Raw genomic sequence first — 20,343 nt, forward strand, 5'->3', positions numbered from 1 at the left:
CTGCGATATATTTGTCAGGTCCCATAGATTCATGTATGTTCAGGTTCTTCAAGTGGTCACGAACCTGATTTTCTCTTACAGTGGGAAGGACTTTGCTCCCCCAGTCGCCATCTTGCAGTTCATCCAGTGGAGGGGTGTGGAAGGAGAGCTTGCCAGTGAAGACTGAGTCAAAGGAGTTGTTGAATGCCTCAGCCTTCTCCTCATCTGTTGTTCCCAGTTTGCCAGTCTTGCTCCTTGGGGCTGGGGGCGGCACACTTCCTTTGACCTTCCTTTTCTGGTTGACATACCTGTAGAAGCCCTTCTTGTTATTATTTGCATCCCTGGCCGAGTTCAGCTCCAGCTGTGCCTTGGCTTTCCTAACCCCACGGTCCTGGGCAGCTTGCCCTAGCTGACTGTGCTTTGTGCAAGGGGTTGGACTTGGTGATCTCCAAAGGTCCATTCTAACCTGAGCTATTCTGTCATTGAGAGAGTACAGGAACCCAGCATTCAGGGGAACGACTTGGCCTCTCTGACCATTTCTTATTCCAAGAGTATGTTCATAAACTGAGAAAGGTGACAAAGAAATCCATGTCACATGAGCCTAACTTTCCCTGTAGTCACTTCCTATTGCCCTGTGCAGAATGTTCAAGCTGTGGATGTTTCCTTTCTCCTAAGCGGAATGGAGCAGCCCAGAGTACATGACTAAAAGCTTTCCCCAAAACATAATGTATTCCAAGTACAACAGCAGCAGCCTGTTGTATATGCATCAAGATAACAGGGTTGGCTGTTTTTGTTTTTGAATCAAAGCCTGTTTATACAGGTAAAAAGCTAAAGTCGGCTTTCTGTGATTAACAGGAAAGAGCTGCTCCTAGAAATTCACATGGCAAGTCATCATTACACTCAGAATTTTTTTTCCTTTATGAGAAGAAAGTCTCCATGAAACGGTTTTATCAGAGAGCAAGATCAGAAGTCATTAGAGTTTAATAGCTCTCTCCTGGCATCCTCGGTGGCCCAGCTGCTGGGTGGTGTCCAGCAGCCCCTAGCAGTAAGAATAAAGCTGCTGCCATGGTAAATGAGGAATGGATTATGGATTGTGCATTCCCAGGTGTTTCGGTTAGTGCTGACCAACCATTTCTCAACCTCTTGGCTCCAAGACCTCTTCTAGGGCTCTTATCCATGGAGAAACTGTCCAGTATTGTTCCCTGGGTGAATACTTACCCGGAATTCAGTGGCTATATTGGCAAGAGTTTTTCCACAACAGTACTAGTCTGTGTCTCCTCAAAGGCAACCTTAAATCTAGTCACATCTTTTCCAGTCATGTAGAATCTGTGAAATTTCTATTGTAGAGGAGTCTGTGCCCTTAACGATCAACACACACCAGACACTGCAGTGCGTCTGTGGAGAGAGGAAACCCCTGGAACAGAGAGGCTTTTGACAACATGGGAAAAAACCACAGGCACCAATGACAGTGGCTGCAAACCTTTCTGCTGAGACGGCAGTATCCCTGGAACATGACCTACACTCCGTTTATGTCTTTGGCACAAGCAGTGCTAGCAGCTCTCTAGCTGACCTTCTGACTGCAGCTCTGCACTTGCAGCCTGTGGCTTCTACCTCTCACGTCTCGTGATACACCTTAATTAACAGGGAAAGGTAAAACCCACCGTGCAGGGCAGTACTTCGGAGCAGCTGATCAGTAGCTCCCGTACGCCATGCTGGCCGCATTGTCCCTTGAGCCTTGCAGGGGGCTGAAGCCGCCCTGACATTTGCTGTTCCAGATGAGGTGGCTTGGGGGGGAACTGAGAAAGCTGGGAGACAAAGTACAGGGGTTCTTGTTTTCTAATACACTGTGAATTCAAAACCTGCCTGGACATGTTCCTGTGCGACCTCACCTAGGCGTTCCTGCTCCAGCAGGGGGATTGGACTAGATGATCTTTTGAGGTCCCTTCCAATCCCAAACATATTGTGATACTGTGATACTGTGAACTTCCTCAGTTTCAAGCTCTGACAAAATCGGCTGCCCGTGCCCAAAGAACAGTCCAAGCACTGCGTTCCTGGCACCTCTTCATTTATAAACCCATTTACTGGACCTTGCACTGCAAAAGACTACTGCAATCCTCTATTCAGACGCAGACAGGGTAAGTATAGCCATGGCTGGGAGGAACGAACAGAACCAGTATGAAACCATTCCCACGGTGCTGTCGTGATTCGGCTTCCTGGTTCTGCAGCAGAGGTGCCACCAGCTGGCAAGAGCTGAGATCCCGAGTCACCAAAACCAGAAACAAAATATGGATAAGAGGGAAAGTGATGACAGCCAAGCAAAGCTGCAGCAGCTGGGCTGGGAGCTGGAAGCAGGCAGGCGGCAGATTGAGTGTTGAAAGGGATAACGTGCAGTGCCACCGTGTTTGTAGTGTACAGTAAAAGCACGGCCAACAGCAGCGCAGACCTGCTGCAGGCTCCAGGCCAAGCAGTGCGATAGATCTTGTCTTGGTTTCACAACCAGAAATGGTGGTGGCCACACACGCACATGCCAGGCACAGCCGGTGAGAAAGCGCTGAGGGAACCTGGACTGTTCAGTCTCAGTGAAGACCACGGCCATGAAAGTTAAAAACCCCTTCCAAAAAAGAGGTGAGCTGCTCCACAGAAGGGAGCAAACTGCTTCATCTGCACAGTGAATGGGAAAGCAAGGGGACCTGCAAGACAGAGGATGGGACAAAACAGGTGAAGGCTAGAGTTATAGTTAATGGGCTCTTTATTGCTGAGATTTAAGCTGGGCACGCATCTAGGAGGAACTCAATAGTTATCGACTGTCTTGGTACCTCCTGAGGTCCTCAGCAATCCCTGGTGCTTTTTGGTCCTGCACGTCAGCTGACAGGTCCCACACCATCTGGATGCAGTGCTCCACGGAGTATCTGATGCAGCTGGGCAGCCAGTAAACCTCATTGCCAAAGCCCTTTATACAGCTTAAAGTAACCATCCATTCACCCTTCTCTCATGTTCTTATGAGGCTTGGGGGCAGAAACAAAAGCAACAGTGTGGTAAGGGACCTGTTCTCTTTTAAGAAGGAGCAGCAGTGTGACCAGAGCACAGCTCACAAGCGGTTCAGCTTCTGCACTGAGGGGCTGGCACAAACTCATCCGAATACACAGCTGTGACAGGAGGCAAGCCAAGAGCCACAGCTCGTACTGGTACCAACACCTTCTAGCTTCATCTCACCACACATCTAACCCATCATCTCCTGCATGTCTCCGGGCCAAAGTTTCTTTTTTTCCATCTCTTAGCTCTCAAACAGTTTTGGTATAAGGCTCAATAGGATGACTGTGTAGTATTCACATACCTTTTAAACTCTGTTCTTCTGTTTGCATCCACGAGCATTGGTAACACCTGCTGCAGTACTACAGGGAGCAGAGATGGTGCAGCAGCAAACATAGTCTCCCATAGCTTGCATACAAAACTGCAGTTTGTCCGTGACCATGGAAAATAGCACCTTAGAGTGAGGCCAAGTATAAAGATGGGGATGCAGGAGCTGCTTTTAGGCACAGTTTTAGCCTCCAGCATAAAGCTGAGATCACTTGAGGACATTCTTCCTCTCCCAAAAATAACCTTCCCACTTTTAGGCAGGGAAATAGGACAGCTGGACACAGGACTCACTGTCCTGTGCAACAATACAGTAGATCTAGTGCTACAGATGCAGTTTTGGTATGCAAGGTCTTCCTGAGGTACCAAAACAGGAAGGAGACATGAAGAGTGTAACAGTCCCAACTCTGCCACTAGATACATTTCATATATGAACAAGGAGTGTTACTGCAGCCGTACAGAGGACAGGACTGATGTTAAAGCTGTGAAAAACAGGAATAAGCTGAGAACCTGCCCTTGGGGTATGAATCCACTCACTGGTGAAGGGAAAACAACAGTTCACTTTATTTCCCTTGAATAAGTCATGTCAACGCAGAGGCTGGACTGTTACAAGGGAAAGCCATGCCCACTTGCTCTCAAAGTGCTCTGGGTTTACTTGCAGTGAGATGATTAGCAAATAAAGGAAACCATCAGCCAAGCCAACACACTATCAAATACATTTTATTTAGAGATACCCATAGTAAGATGCACAAATACTTTTTGTTCACCAGTTTTCAGATCACACAACTTCAAGTAGTGGAAAAAAACCAAACTGCAGTTAATTACAATTATCTATGTAACAGGGCAGTAGTAAAAGATCCATTTGTCAGACTACAGCATGGTTAACGATACTGAGGTGAGAACGCACAGATCTAGGTATTTAAAAAGTGCATGGGTCATTGCCACATACACTGACATGCTTTTTCAAAGAGCAACATCTTTCTGGCATGTGAAAACAGTAACCCGGTTAATGCAAGATGGAAATGTAGGCTCCTAATTTGATCTATTAACAGTTTTTGTCCAAATGGCAAATTAAGAGTTTTGTTTTTTTGTGACTGACACATGAAAAGCAATCTGTAAAAATCACTGTTACATTGTCCATTGTCTATGTAGTCGAGCAACACACAGACGACCCAAAATGATCAGTTCCAGCCTACAGCTTCACAGCTCTTCTACCACAGTCTTCTGCAGAGGAGTCCAGAGTACTTGATTGCATTTAGCAAGCTGGCAGAAGGGCTGAAATCTGGGATCCAAATTCTTGCACCCACACCGCGTTCTTTCACAAGAGAAATCTTAATCCTCGAATTTCAAAAAGCCCACGTTCCACCTGCCAGCATGTCAACTGGATCACGTATTGCCGAGGTTCCCGTCTAAATGGAGGGAAAGGTAGGAAGTGGCTCATCTGAGAGAATAGCTGCATTCATTTGAAGGTGTATTTAAAACACATGGAACATGGACTCTTCTCTCCAGTGTCTCTCTCAAACCAAGGAAGCTCAGCAGGTTCTACTGCTCAATGTGATCCCCACTTTGCTTTTAAATAAGGATAGTGCTGTACAGTGCTTGGGAACGACCAGCGAGGACTTGTGTGGATGATTACATGTAAGAGCGAGAAACAGGTTAAATCAGTCTTCAGTTAAACTACTTCCATTGCAAACAGAGACTGACTTTTGCATTATAGTTGAGAGGCACATTTTGCATTGTTGAATATAAACCCCCAGTTTACAATGCATTTTTTTTTTAAAAGCCAAGAAACTGTTACTGTTCTTATATTTAAAATTCTTAAGTTGTTCCCTCACTTATTTGACCCAGAGATACCTTCCCACTTGTGTGCAGCTGCTTTTCCTCCCTAAAACTTGTTTGCATAAGAGATCCTTGTTTCTGTGCATTTTGGAAGTAGACAAATAAAGCTGATGCCTCACAGGGTGGGCCCCTGTACCACATTCAGGAGAGCAGAGCAGGTCAGTAGGACTTCATACATATGTAGTGAATCCCAGAATAAACGAGAAAAATAAAAGCCACCCAACTGAAACAGCCAGCAATACATGAATCAGCTCCTTCATGGGGCACAAATGAGTTTGGAGCAAAGCCCTTCAGACTGGAAGGGGGACACCAGAGATACCCAGGGCTGAGCCAAACGAATAGAGAGCCCATCTGCAAGGCCCCAGTTCAGCAGGTTACTGCCTAAGCAAGCGTACAAGTCTTAGACTGCAGTGGGGCTTTAACAGGTGGCCCTGGCTTTGCAGAACTGGTACGTGAAGTACTAAGCTGTGAGAAAACAGGGAACTCACTGGAGTCCTGAGGAGCAGGGGGTGGCGGAAAGGGGGTGAAGCTGGGACGAGAAGCTAGGAATGGAGACACAACATTCTGAACAAGAGCCACAGAACCCATTTGAAGTTACTTATCCAGACCTTTTCAGCCACTGAAGCTGCAAATCCCAGCTGTCCTGTTACACCCCTGCGCACACAGCTCGTGTTGGCTCGACAACCAGCCAGGTGGAGGGAGCTGCAGACGAGGCCCTTCGGCTCCACAGCACGTGGAGGTGGCTGGTGGCAGCTCTAACGTACGCTGGTCGTACTCAGCCTCAAAACCTTCCTGATCTGCTGACATCCGCTGCCCAAGGCGGATGCGAGAGAATTTCAGCTTCTGTAGACTGCACGAGTGGAGACTCCAGTTCCCAGGCAGCCAGACAGCCAATGGAGTTCATGGTAAAAGCACAGAGTGGGCTACAGGTTTTCTTTTTATTATGACTCAATATTTTTCAGACTAGGTAAGCAACTTTGAACTGATTATTAAAGGTGAACTAGGAAGAAATGGGAGAAGAGGAAGGTGCTAAAGATTACAAAACAAAGTTAAGCTGATCTGTTCTGGTCTGAAAAGTGACTGTGATAAAAACAGAACCTCACTGAATTTGAAGAAACTCCGAAGTTAGCAAGAACTCAAAAGATCAGACTGAGTCTGCAGTGGGGTACAGGGAGAACAGTTAGCACAGGAAGTATACATACATGGGAGCTCCTTGATCATGTATTAATATCAATACACTGCTAACTAATTGTGCTGGTTCTAAAAACAAAGATAGCCTCATGGATCAACAGAATGCAGTACTGTACTTCAGGTAATTATGGATAAGCGCGCCCTTTGAAGGCCACAGCAAGTGAAGAAGCATTCCTGTTTCCGTGCTCTTATGATCCTTCCATCTGCAAAGGGACATCTTGTATTTGTCACACCATCCTCTATTGCCTGCATAGGAGATGGCAACTCAGCCCGAATTCCAGATGTCACTTTAAGAACAAAAGTATCCTTTGCCAATTCAGAAAATTAAGCCAAACATGTAAAGCCTTTGTATTGAAAAAAATGAAAACTTTTCAGAGAGGAGAAACAATTCAGAAGGTAACTCTGATAACCAAGCTGCACATGCAGACAGGCTGGTTTTGCATACTGTCTGCCATCTCCCACTGTTCCATTTGCAAGCTGCATCAATAAATTTGAACAGTTTTACCTTATAGTTAAAAATGTGCACTGTAATATTTGAAGAGAGCTGTTACTGCTTCACTTGACAGCTCCTGTGACCGGGTCAGGATCCAGTGCTGTTTCTGACACAGCTCACGACAGAAACAGCAAGCTGAGAATGGCTCTGTTAAATGTGTGGAATTGCAAGAGTTGTTAACAAACATCAGACCTTGGATCTAGAACAAAAGCCGGTAAGTATCAGCAAGTCCTGATATTTTTTCTCCCCCTCAAGGCTTTGGATCTTATAAAATATATTTGGGGAGAAAGAAAGGAAAAAAAAAAAGGGGGTGGGGGGAACAAAATAAAACAAAATTTAAAAAAAATAAAAATAGAAGAAAAAAACCCACCCAAACGACAACATTACACACAGTTAACTGTAGGACATCCTACCCTCAGGTAACAAGTTGTGATCACTGCACATTTTCAAACACCTTGTGTAGTTTGTGCATCATATACAAGTACATCATAGGCAATGGGGAAGATCCAGCATTTGTGTACACATTAAGATACAGGCGAGCACGGATAAATGTCACAGGTAAGACTGATCCCAAGACAAACCAGTGCATTGATTTGTGTCTACACCACATCCTAAAACAAATGGAACAGGTCACAAGTAATGGTACAAACCTGTTGCAACTTCAACACGTACATCTTAGAAAAAGACAATGGATGTACCCAGCCCTAAGACAGTGACGAGTTTGAGATAACTTTACAAAGATCAAGGTACCAGAAGAGGAAGGCACATTAACCTCTGGTTGGTCCATTTCAGTATTATTTGGATGAGTCATAGTGATTTATATACCCTGAGACTGTGGGAGGCCTTGAAAAGGAAAGGAGACCAGGTGAACGGGCAAATAAAAAGTACAAGTTTAATGAGATTTTAAGATTCAGCACCTGAATTTTCCCTTTTAATAAGGGCATCTAGAAAAGCAGTTCCTAAGAAAACAATGTATTGACTCCCAGATTTTTGTTCTTAGGTCAAAGAATTAAAATCTAGGACTACAGAGATATCACACTATGTTGCAAAGTTTTTACATACCCTCTCGGTTTCACTCTAATGACCAGAATTTGTACACAATCAAGTGTTTTACTTGGTGTTTTTTTGTGTACAGAAATGGTGAGGCAGCCCATGTTTTTCCCAGCCCTGGCACCCTGTTTTAGATCTGCGTGCGCTTCTCAGAGCGTCCAGCTCCCACCAGGGTGCTAGCGGGAAAGGCTGTTAGAAAACGGCACCCAATTTTTAGCTGTGAAGATTCCTTTCTGTCAAGAGCGTTCTTTTGATTAGCCAAATACCACATGGTTATGATGAAGAAACACAGCATCACAAGCAAAAAGGTACTTCCTAATTTAAATCCTTGAAAATTAGCATGGAGAAACAAGAATGACAGGGATATCTACTTGATCTCTCTGAAAACATTTCTGATTAAGCCCTTTCACAAGTACCTCCTGAGCAATCAGGAGCTCTCCCCTCTATGTTTTTAAATTCCTCCGGAGTCCTGAGAGCAATACCAAACACCGTTGGGCTTTCACCTTTTCTCTTGTGCCTCTCTGCCCACCCTCACCGCACCCCAAAGTGCCCGCTTGCAGAGGCAAGGGAGAGGTTCGTTCAGACAAGATGTGCTGTCTTCTTTCCACTTCCCCTTGTCTGCAACCTGGACAAACTCCTGCTGTCTGTGCTTCAGAGACTTTAAAGTTACTGAAGGCACTGCAACACTCAGAAATGCATTTTGAGTTGAGGTCGCACCATGGGCTGTGGCTGTGGCGTGGCCGGTGGTGCGCACGGGGATTTTAGCTTGGCTTTAAGCTGGAGAGCATGTGCCTGGCCAGTGTGGGAGCCCAGGGCCAGCACGGGCTGGTGACAGGATCAGCGCTGCCTGCATCGCACGCAGCTCCGCAACCGCGCTCCTAGGAATGAGCTGCACCCCAGCTCAGACTACTGCTATTAGTCACAGCAGCAACTGAGGCAGAAGCTAATTATGAACCTCTCAGACACCTTGGAAACGTGGGTTTATGGAAAATAAGGGTATCAGACCACCACAAACAGACCTCAGAGCTCCCACCTGGCTGCTTGGAAGATGCTGCTGCTTTGCCCAGATGCAGTAATTCACAGCCCGTCTGTTCTTGGTTTCTTGCAAACAAACAAAACAGGTGACCTCCGTGAAGGGCCTAGGCAAGCCTGCTTTATTTCACACCTGCACCAGGTGAGGGGCACCAGTTCACATGTCAGTAAGTGCCTCTCAGCAGAAATTAAGACACCAAACCACCACTCCGCATAGCTGGATCATAACTTTAATCTGTTAACTCTGCAGCTGCAAAATATATACAAAGCAAATGCTTGGCTGAAGGAAGAGGATGAAATTCTGGAGAAGAACAAGTGATACATAAGTATCTTAATCCTTAAGATACAAAAAGCTGCCAAGGACTTGAAACGGAGGCAGTAAATATATCCCCATAACGAAGTTCAGGAGTCCCCCTCAATAAAGGGAGTCACAAGAGTCACCCACAACATGAACATAACCTTTGTGGACAGACTAAGTCCAGTAAGATCACTGGGGACTCTTGCAATTAATCTCAAAAATGAATCTATGTGGAAAATTAACAACTGAGACTAGGAACAAACACCTATTAACTATTCTTTGGTAATTTACTCACCCTGGACTAACACCAACAGCACTGAGGAGGGAACCAAACAAACGGACTCAGTTTACAGCACGAGGAGTGCACCAGCAATTCTCACTGTCTGACTTGACCGTACAAGGGAGAAAACTGGAGGAATTACCAGGAATAAGGTGTTTGGTGAAGAGGGTGAGCACCACCCTCACTGCTGTGCTCAAGCTAACATTGCAAAGAAGCTTCTGCTTCCTTAGCAATGTCCATCCCATAATACCCAGTTGTTACTGAGGGGCTGCTACCCAGTAATTAACAAGCTGTGTATTACCAAACCCATAATTAAGTCACTAGTTTGATTACGAATACAGAAAATGTAATAACTAAAGATACCCAAATTAACATGGCAGTCTGCTGAAAAGAGCTGGGCAGTAACATTAACTGCCTCTTACACTCACCGAGAGATCCCACAAACCTGAAATGTCAGTAACAGCAAGAAAAGCCTCAAGGTCTGTTATGACTGAAGTTCTTCTCTCCCCTTCAAGTGCCCAACGTGAGATAAAACAGTCTATTGTCCCCAGGAACAGACTGTTACTGTGTAATCCCCTATCAGTCAAATACGTGCAAGGACAACTGCCCAGTTCCACAGCCTGAGCCAGTCTCAAAGGTCTACCCAGTTTTAAAATAAAGCAAATTGAAGGTCTCGAGCATGGCTTGACAAAATGCCAGACAGCCCATTTCTGCTTGACAGAGGTCACCTCTCCAAGTTCAATAGTGCTCCAGTAAAGACTGGGATGATTTGGGGTGGAGGGGATAAACCCAAACAGAACATTCAGGAGGGCAGGAAAGAGCAAGGGAGAGAAATCATTAAGAAACATGGGAAAAGAGAAAATGGTCTGAAAACATCCCTGTCACCGGGTCTCAGCAGAGCACAGTGAGCTGTTCAAGCTACAGAAGCGTAGTCACCAGACCCAATTCCATCCACAATGGGGTTGTATCTCTTATTTGAACAACAGGGTGCACCCAGTTCACCCCTACAGCCCAGAAATTCCCTGCTGTACAGTCATTCCTACCCCTGCTTTTCTCACCCTGATGCTGGATTTCAATTCTGGTGTCTAGCCCAGCAGGGCAACAAAGTCAAGTCAGAAAACATAGCTTCTCCTCTTATTTCTCCTATGTCTTATATTTGGACAGTTGGAATATCGTGACCTTTCTCTGCCTCAATTTCTAACACTGACTGGACCAAACTGACGTATGACCAACCACAGAATATTCTGAAACTTAACATCTGTATCCCTACAAGTATTTAAAACCACTGGAATAAGCTAGAAATTAAACTCTCTCTGGCTGAATTTGTTTGCGTGCTTGCAGCGCTATCTAGTTTGTTCCCCTTTTTTTGCAGGGCTTTTCATAGAGCAACAAGGATGGCGCCCTCCCCAAGAGAAATTGTCTCTGCAAAAGGGCACCCTGAAAGCAGAACTGATGGAAGCACATGAGACTTGAGGCATTTTACATCGTTGTCCAGATTCTTCTGAAAGCTCTCTAAAGCTTCCCATACAGAAAATAAGGGAAGAAGAGGGGGCTCACACTACCAGGCTTTAGGACCACACGCTGTGGTGCTCCAGGAGACAAGAATCGGGAGAGGGACACCCTTGCCAGGGGTGCCAAGGTGACATCTTCAGTAACCTACAGACTGCAGAAAAATCAGCCTCTGTGTTTGGAGGCTGAAGCTCGGTCCATAAAAATACCTTTTCTGCCCCCTCACCCAGACATGGAATATGCTTCAATTAATAGCTCAACCTCAGGGCTAGGATTTCCAGACGAGGAGCCCTCCTTTGGCACTGGTGATGCGAAGTGTCTAACTAGCAACTGTTGTTTCAGCAGAATTGGACGATACACGAGTAGACTCAAGTGTCTAGTTTCTTTAAAAAAAGAAGCAGCACCTCAAACCAAGCCTGTATTAAAAAGAACTAAGCTGAACATGTTCCCTGTGACAGAGTGATCTTACGCAGTGGCTGCAGGAGTCATCCTAGAAATACACAGCCTGCCGTACTTCACCTAGTTTTTTTCTTTATACTTCCACTTCTCAAAACCCCTAGAATGACCAAAGCAGTATGTTGCCACCACAGAACAACACGGGCACCATTACAACACCTTTAAAAAACAATTTACAACTCTAAAATTTTGGAGCTCCTTTGCTAACCCACGGTTTATAACTAGCAGAGGGAGCTGCATTCCTTGCAGGATTTCCATCCAAGTCTCTGCTACCAACGGGAACTCAAGCCTGAGCCTCGCTGCTCGGTGTTACTGATGAAGATACTGAGTCCAGGATGAGAGGGGCTGCAAGGACACACGCAGAGCAGGAACTGTGTGAGGGACTAGAGCTGCTCCGCAGTGCTGGCTGTGATCTCCAGCACAGACCCCAGAACAGAACATGCCCCAGTCTCGTCCTTCTCCTCAGCTTTGGCCAACTGCCTGTGTGGCACCAAAGCAGTGAGATGCAGGCACACCCTGCTCCACAGGTGACAGGAGCAGGGAAAGGCATTAATCCCAGCAGAGGACAGAGGCAGCAGTAACAAGCCCAGATTTTGGTGCATGCCAGAAGGTACCCTGGAGTCCTGCATTTTAGCCTGGCACAAAGAAGGTCCTGGGTTTTAGGCAGTTTATGAAGAACCCGTGAGCTACCGCAGCAGCATACACAGGAACCTTGGCCCATCTGGAAAACAGATGATTTTCTTTTGAATGACAAGCACACTCGTGTCCCTAACCCCTATTTCCTCTCAGCACCTCTGCAGGCCTCAAATGCAATGTCACCCTGCAACAGCCACCCCGAAAAACAGCCTATGCAAAGTCCAGTTGTGCAAGCTGACACCTGGGACAGGCAGAGAAGGAACAGAAGACATATTTAGGTCCTGGCATTGCTGAAAACTACAGTTCAAATACAAATGCACTTTAGACACATCCCGCACTGCTGCAGTTTGGGCTTGATGGGCAATACCCCTGGGGAATCAACCCCTGGGCTCCAATGAGTACAGCTTAAAATGACCATATTAATCTATGTATAAACTGTGTCATTAGACTTGTACTTTTAAAAAATAACATCAACCCAGGCCAGGGCCAGGCTCTGCAGATAAAGTAGTAGTTTATCTCTTATAAATATTTTTAATATTTTTTAATTACAAGTAGTCCTCACTCCAGGCAATGTAACTGACACAAAGTACCTGCACACACACAGCCCCATGGCTTTCACAGAAAGCCCAGGAGCAACTACTCTATAAGAAAGGAATCCCACCTCACAGCAAAGTAGGGGAGGGGGCACATGGCCAAAATAGCCTAAATGTGGGGGAAGAGTCATTTGGAGTAAGTACAATAAAAAGGTATTTCAAAAACCCTTCATATAGAGGATCAAGGAGGTTAAAGCAAAAAACTGGTTCAAAAAGATGTACAAAAATGTTGGAGACCAACAGAAAACTGCAAAAAAACCCCTTGCATTTAAATCAGAAATCAATGGCATTACACAATTTTGCTGTTACAAAAAAGGAAAAAGAAAAGTGGAAATCTGTGCAGAGATCACCATTTATAAAGAGTTATCATTAGCTCCAGAGACCAGCGTAATTCCCATGAAGTCCTGATGGAAGGGGTCCTCCTGCCACAAAGAGTTTTGTTCCAGACGAGTCGTAGCAGTGGGTGTAAACAGCATTCGGGAAGAAATTTATGTCAGAAAAATAATTCCTCCAGGTTTCATCATGATTCTGTTAAAGGAAAGTTGAAATTGTTACTGCTGCCAAACAAACCCAAAACCTTGTTTCACAACAGCAGAAGGTAACTTCCAGAGCCTAAAAAGGGATCTTCTCTGCTAATGCTCCCTGAAGCTTCAGACAGATCAACCTGAAGATATCAGCATTGTCCTAAAGCTTTTTCTGAGGACATTTGGGCCAAACATGGGAGGGGGAAAGATGTCAAGTTTCATTAGTTTTTCAAGTTACATCACGATACAAAACATAATGTAGGAAAGTCAGACAAAGCCATTAACTGTCTTATGATAACACACAGGAAATGGAACTCCAGTGCTTGTCCTGGCATTAGCTCAGGAAGCCACAGTTTCTAAAACTGTTCACAATTAAATTAAATCTTACTTCGAGCACCATGTCAGAGTAGCACAGTTTTAAAGGAAGACTATGTATTTTGTGTTTGAGGTTCTGAAAACTATGAGTTAGACTACATGTAAAAAATATGAAGATATATAATCTAGTTCATTTATCAATCAGTGCATAAGAACAACAGTCAGTATGCCTTACACTCAAGCAACCAACTATTCAATACCCTTTCATAAAGTTTTTGCAGAAAGCAATTCTGCAGCACTTCTTGCTTTTCATTATTACAGTTATTGGCTACATGATCACTGTTTTTACTTGGATACACCTCAAACTATAGTTCCCATTACTACAAAACGAACGGGTTTGAGCCCTATGGCACTCCTGTGTGAAGAGTCTCCTACAGGTACAAGCTACTCACCAGCCAGCCTTTCCCAGTAGTCAGCTTCAGTATTTCACTTCCTCCTAACTTCTGCTTCTGCCCATAGCAGGCACGTGGGGGCTTTTCATCCAGGAACCTCTGGGCTCTGATGTCGTAAAACAACAAGGAACCTTGCCCCGTCCCCACTGTGATGATGTGCTCGTAGAAGCTCACCGACCGAATACCTGTCGAACAGAGAAGGGACACACAATGCAGTAAGGAAGATGGATGCTCTGGCTCTGCAGTGCTGCTGCTTGATGTCTAAGATTTTCTTTAAGAGGAACTACCTAATGTATTCTCCACAACACATAAGTTTCCCCACTGCTATGCAGCAATGCAGATAAATCGCATGGGTACTACTGAGACAGCAGCTTCAATTACATACGCTACTTCCCGCTCCTCTGAGGCCACCAGCTACACTACTGATGGTGCACAGTGAGAAGCTCCATTCTCAGCAGGCCTCAGCTCTGCCAGATAAGCAAAGATCATAAGCCATTTAGGATCAAGAGCCGCTTTGTTCTGTCTGCCACAAGCCTCTATGTGAACGCACCATGAGTGAGTGCATGGCAGCAACGAACGTCACATTGGTTCCCTCCATGAGCTCACCCCATATCCAGCTACCCGCCAAACTGCGATAAGTGACCACGTGAGAAAAGTTACTGTCCCTGTGAGAAGTGAGCTCTAAGAAAATATAACCATAATAATCACTCAGCATTTTACTGCTAAGATAGATCAGGCTCTTAAATAATTTTCAATCTATCTGCACTCAAATGTCACCACACAAGAACATGTTCTTCGTACCTGGCACTTTCCACACTTCACCTAGCAATGAAAATAAACTAGGAATCCTACAACCTAAGCAATACCATGTGAGACCAGCACATGGGAAGCTACAAGTTTCCAGTCCAAACAAAACGTTCTAGCACAATTCAGTTATGCCATTAAATTGGGTAATAGGAGTATATTTTGCTTTCATAAAATCTAAATTTAAAGCCTCAGCTAAACAACGATCCATTAAAAATAGTCTTGAGGAGATTCTGCATGTAGGAACTCACAATTTGTATGATGTCCTGTCATCTCATCTCTATTTGTTGTGCAAAAGGTTTGTTCTGTGTAAGCACTTTACTGCAGACAACTCTTCTACTGAGCTTAAACCCCACCACATCTAAGCTTTTCCTTCCTGCAGGAGTGGAAAAGAGTGAGTTACGACAGCTACATCCACATGGCAACTGCTGTCACTGTACCAAGTGGGACTGAACATCACGAAGCTTATACTAGAAAACACCCAGCAGGAAACACAACAGCGACATCAGAGAGGTGTGGATGCACCCAGGGAGCTTCCACTTCCCCTTTGTACAGAAACACATCCTTATCCTTCCGCCTCCACGACCTGACGTGACATCCACCGCCAGCAGTGCCTGTGACACGCACTTTGAACAGGCAAGGCCACACTGTGGTGCCCCAGATGCGAGGTGATGCCTTGGCCGCAGGCGTTAACAGGTGAGAAAACACTGTCCCAAGTCTCACACCTGCTGAAGCAGATTTACCAGATCTGTGTAAGAATCTCCACTTTAATTCAGACAACTGCAAATGCATCTGAGCAAGCTGGAGACATCTCCGTCACCACCAAGGGCCTGGGTCTGGCAAATACATGCAGAAAGCTTTAAGCTCTCTGCAATCAGCAAGAGCAGTCACGAGAAGGAAGGCACATGAGGGGACCTCTTCTTATTTTTTGCTCCAAAAGTACTCTTGACAAGCAACCCAGCAGAACACTTATTTAACGGAAACGGGTGATGGAGTATGAAAGCAGGGGGCATATACTTTTCAATGCAATTTATTAATAAAAAACTGTAAAATGCAGAATGGCTGTGGATCTTTCTCTAATCAAAAAAATTAACTGAAGCAATCTGTGATGTACACACTACTAAGAGGACGTTTAGAACACGCTTTCAAGGACAGCACTTCAATGGGTTCCTAAGGGCCTGAAGTACCTCAGATTAATCAATCCCATCAAACTAACAGTATGACCTGTGCATAGAACTGATCACAGTAAACTCTCCAACATACCCAGCACTCTGCCACCCGTGGACCTGGACCACTTGGGTCAGCAATTGAGTCTCACTCCTGAGAGGCGAGGAGGCTCCACAGATCCCAGAAGGAAAGATGCAGCAGCGTGTCCTACACAAGGAGTGGAAGCAGATTCTGTGCTGTGCAAGCTCTGTCCACTACATTAACATTGCTGCCTTCGGGATGCAAGTCATGGGCACACAACATTGCACTGTGCGCCAGCTGAGAGGAAAGCAGATGTTCACGCAGAGCAAAGACTGGAGTCCATGGCCTGCACATCCCCGTGCAGCTGCTAAGAAGAGCAACACTTACAAGATGCACTAAAAAGCATCAGCTACTGTCTCAGGTATAGCAGACAGGGTGACACGAGGTGAAAAGCAGCCCCGGTTCGAGTCTTACTAAGCAAGAATGTTTCTCTCAACTGGTTTTGTATACAACACTAATGACCTGAAGTTAATGTGGACTTGCCACATTCAGCAGGCGCATTTGGAAGCTGAAAGCACATTCAGGTAACGCTTCAAAGCACTTAAAATCAACACAGATTTTAGTCTGCAAATCAATAAACCGCCCACTTTCTAGAGGTGCTGCCTCAGTCCACATCCCAGTGAGATCAACAGAAAATTGAAAAACTCACTATTTCTGAATTAATGTTATTAAGTGCCTCTATGATGATGGCAAAAAAGATCTGCATCTGCCAAGTGTGCAGAACAGAAAACAGCACTGAACACAGGCTTTCTCCAGACATGAAGTGGAGATGCCCCAGAGATGCCACCTACACATCGATCATCCCCCAACAGGGACGATCACATACTCAAGGAAGAAGATTTCAGCCCCCACTTGGCACCACACTCCAGTGTCTTGGTGTTGCTTCCTGTTGTGGTTTAGCCCCAGCCAGCAACTAAGTACCACGATGCCACTCGCTCCTCCTCCTGCCCCAGTGGGATGGTGAGAATTGGGGAAAGAAATAAAGGAAAACTCGTGGGTTGAGATAAAAAAAGTTTAACAGGACAGCAAAACGTTAGGGAATAGACTGCCTTAGTTTACTGAATTATTGGGTATTCTGCTTCTTAGGGAACTTGTTTAGAAACTGTTTGTATTGAAATTGCTCAGCATTGGTTTGCCTAGCATAACTTCTGCAAGCTGTGAACCTTTGAACTTTCTGCTTTGTTAAGTAAAAAGGGCCTCAGAGTCTTCAAGCTAGAAGATAAGGGGAGCTGCACCCCTGGAGATAAGGAACAGAACTGTGTCTAACAGAAGACTCTTTTTGGCTATTGCCAATAACTTATTTTCTACAGCTGTAGGTGCAAAACAGCAACTAAAAGTCAGGGCTTTGACTGATGGCCCAACTCACAAAAATGAAGAGATACAATGAAGAACAGGGAGACCTCAGACTCCAATTTTGCAGTTGGTCCAGAGTGACATGCAAGAGGTGGGGACTTGGATTGGGGGGGGTACAATTGTTCAACTTTTTTTCTGCTGAGGGTTCCTCTTTGGGAAGCACCAAGCTCAAGCTGCTCTATGCTGTACTTTGTGAATCAATTATTTGTTTTAGAAGAGCTTGTGGAATCCATGCCTGAGTCTCTGTTGCAGGAAACCTTGGGAAAAGGAACTCACCTAAGAGTTTGGCACCCCAGATGGGATCCATGGCCACCACCTTCAGAGCCTGTTGGCAACAGGTGGTTCACCTGGGACCTTGGGAGAGTGCAAGGCGCCAAAGGGTGAGTGTTAAAATTCCTGGAGTAGATTTAGTGAAAGTACTGCTGCAGCTTGTTGGAGAGATAAGCAGTAACAATAACAACAATAAAAGAAAATACAAAGTGAGTGATACACAATGCAGTCACTCACCTCCTGGAAAACTGATGTCTAGCCCCCTTCTGAGCAGCGATCCCCTCCCCTGGCCACCTTCTCCACTTTATATGCTGAGTGTGATGTCATATGGTACAGAATATCCCTTTGGCTAGTTTGGGTCAGCTGTGCTGGCTGTGCCTCCTCTCAGCTTCCTATGAAAATTAACTGCATCCCAGGAGAACCCAGGACACTTCCCTACAATACTGAAAGGTGACAGTTTCAGGACCTCCACAGAGTCCTCACCAACAGTGGGGCAGGACAAGGGCCGTTGCTGATAAGTTGTTCAGGTGACACCATGAGCTGGTAAAGCACCTTTTCTTATATTATAGAAACTTCTCCCATATCTGAAGGAAGCACACCCTGACATTTATCTAGATAGCACCACTCAAACTTCAGTAACCACATAAATAAAACTTTCCTAATCCTTGCCTACATGCATTCCCTTTTGATAAGTTACCTAAAGAAGAGATGGATGCCTAGAGCCAAGCTAAATAGGACTGCAATTTATTAGTCTGGGATTGATATGGTTTAAAATGGGCAACACAGCACAGTGCCTTCTCATGCTTGAAAATAAAGGGTATGGGAAGAAGCTCATGGAACCATGTACCCTGCAAACCCTCACGCTTGGTCCTGGTGTAAGATTCAATTGGACACACTGCATCTACATCATGAAAGGAAAACAGCACTCAACCTGCAAACTTCTTCTAAAAAAAGAGTGGAGCTTTTGTATATTTAAATCAAATAAATATACATTGAAAATTAAGAGTCTCACTCATGGCTTTAAAATTACGGAACAAGCATTCACTGACAGGATGGACTCCCAATATACCAGCACAGAGCAGACAACAAGCTTTTTTCTGTTCCCAGAGAAAAAGGCAAGAACAGACAGCATTAACAGTGGAACGAAGACTAGTTTTTCTTTAAGGTGAATTAGAAGTTAAAAGAAGTTAAAAGTTCAGTAAACTTCAGTTCATTTTTAAAAGTTCAGTAGTATTTGGATGGTGTTTAACTTACTTGATTGTAAAAGCACTAAGGTTTCCTATCCTATTTCAGAGTTGCTTTCAAGTTCGGTTTGCTGGTTGCTCAAGGAATACTGTCATAAAAGCAAAACCTACATATACTACCAATGATTTTGTCTACCACACAAAATGTCTTTCCTATTCATTAAAAGCTTATCTTACTGCAGTCTTAATAGCTACCTCTGCAAGCAAACCACTTGAAGAACCCTTTGACAAGTTTCTTACCACTGCCTCGTTCTTTGGAACAGACGGATTTCACATTGTGGGAAGGCTGCCTGGGATCCAGAAAGGAGACGTGTGCCTGTGATCCTACTGCGTACACTGACCACTCCTGACCATAAGCCAAACACACGTTCTCCCTGCAGTATGGCAACTTTGTGGAAAGCAACTGGAAACAGAAGAAAATAACAATCAACCCGTTATGAGAAAGGAGCAAGATACTAATAGAACAATACTGTAAGTTATGTTCAAGGAAGTTGCAGTGTAAAAAAAACCCTGAAACAGCTAAAAAATAAGTTTACCACAAAACCAGAACTTTTAGAGAAAAGCAATAACCTGGCACAGAGGAAATAACCTGCAGAAGATGGGATGCCTTATCTGAACCAAATTGAGATGATAAAGGCTGAAGCCAAGTATTATGCCAAAGAAAATGGGCAGTTTGGTGAATTGTTTTACATCTTTCTAAGCTGCTATTTCTTCATCAGCTGTACACAGACATCAGCTCTCAGCTGAAAAATCTTACCTCATATACTAGCAAAGATATGTCTACATTTGATCTGCAATTACACTTAAATAAGTGCAACTTCCTTTATGAACACTGCTAATCAAGTATCCATTGCACTCTATGCAATGGTTCACTTCAGCTAACCCAGAACTGCAGAAAGTTGAGAGCATTCCCACCCTGCAATATAAGGGGAGGGGTGAGTTTCTCTCCTCAAGTTCTAATTTGTAGGATGTTTCGTTCTACATAAAGCTTTTAAGTCTTCTACAAGTATCACTGCTCTTTCTTCAAGCAATTAAAGGAGATTAAGAATAGTGAACCGCCTTAACTGCTAGGTAACTTTTGAAACTTAGCACCAACAAACAGAAAAGTACCTTTGATAGTGTGTGCTCTGCTTTCCAAAGATGAAAATACCCATCTAGGGACACAGCTCCCAGCTCCTGTTAAAAACCAACCAATCAAGAGAGTTAGTTTCAGTATTACATATGTCCTTACAAACTCAAACTCACATTCTCTACTATGCAGGCTGCATCCTCTGGATTGAACTCATCCATAATCCTGTGCATGCTTACCATGATAAATTTTAGTTTTATACTGATCCTGATAGAATGCAATAGAGCACAAGGGTGCCAGGTAGAGTAAGAATTAATAAAACAACAAATAATTAAAAATTACTTTCAAAGGCAA

The 20,343-nt window shown here is 44.6% G+C and overlaps 1 protein-coding gene across 2 annotated transcripts in view; it reads right to left on the bottom strand.

The window, feature by feature from the left end:
* Positions 1 to 4,037: 4,037 nt before the first annotated feature.
* The window catches only part of DCAF12 (DDB1 and CUL4 associated factor 12), a 42,248-nt gene continuing 25,942 nt past the window's right edge, over positions 4,038 to 20,343 (bottom strand). For both annotated transcript variants that reach the window (XM_065047048.1, XM_065047049.1), the window contains exons 6-9: positions 20,031 to 20,096; positions 19,161 to 19,323; positions 14,002 to 14,186; positions 4,038 to 13,238 (exon numbers count right to left, since the gene is read on the bottom strand). In XM_065047048.1, the coding sequence (XP_064903120.1) occupies positions 13,080 to 13,238; positions 14,002 to 14,186; positions 19,161 to 19,323; positions 20,031 to 20,096 (573 nt within the window). In that variant the 3' untranslated portion in view covers positions 4,038 to 13,079. The remainder of the gene's footprint in view (positions 13,239 to 14,001; positions 14,187 to 19,160; positions 19,324 to 20,030; positions 20,097 to 20,343) is intronic.

Source organism: Columba livia, chromosome Z (assembly GCF_036013475.1).
Source record: "Columba livia isolate bColLiv1 breed racing homer chromosome Z, bColLiv1.pat.W.v2, whole genome shotgun sequence".
NCBI lineage: Eukaryota > Metazoa > Chordata > Aves > Columbiformes > Columbidae > Columba > Columba livia.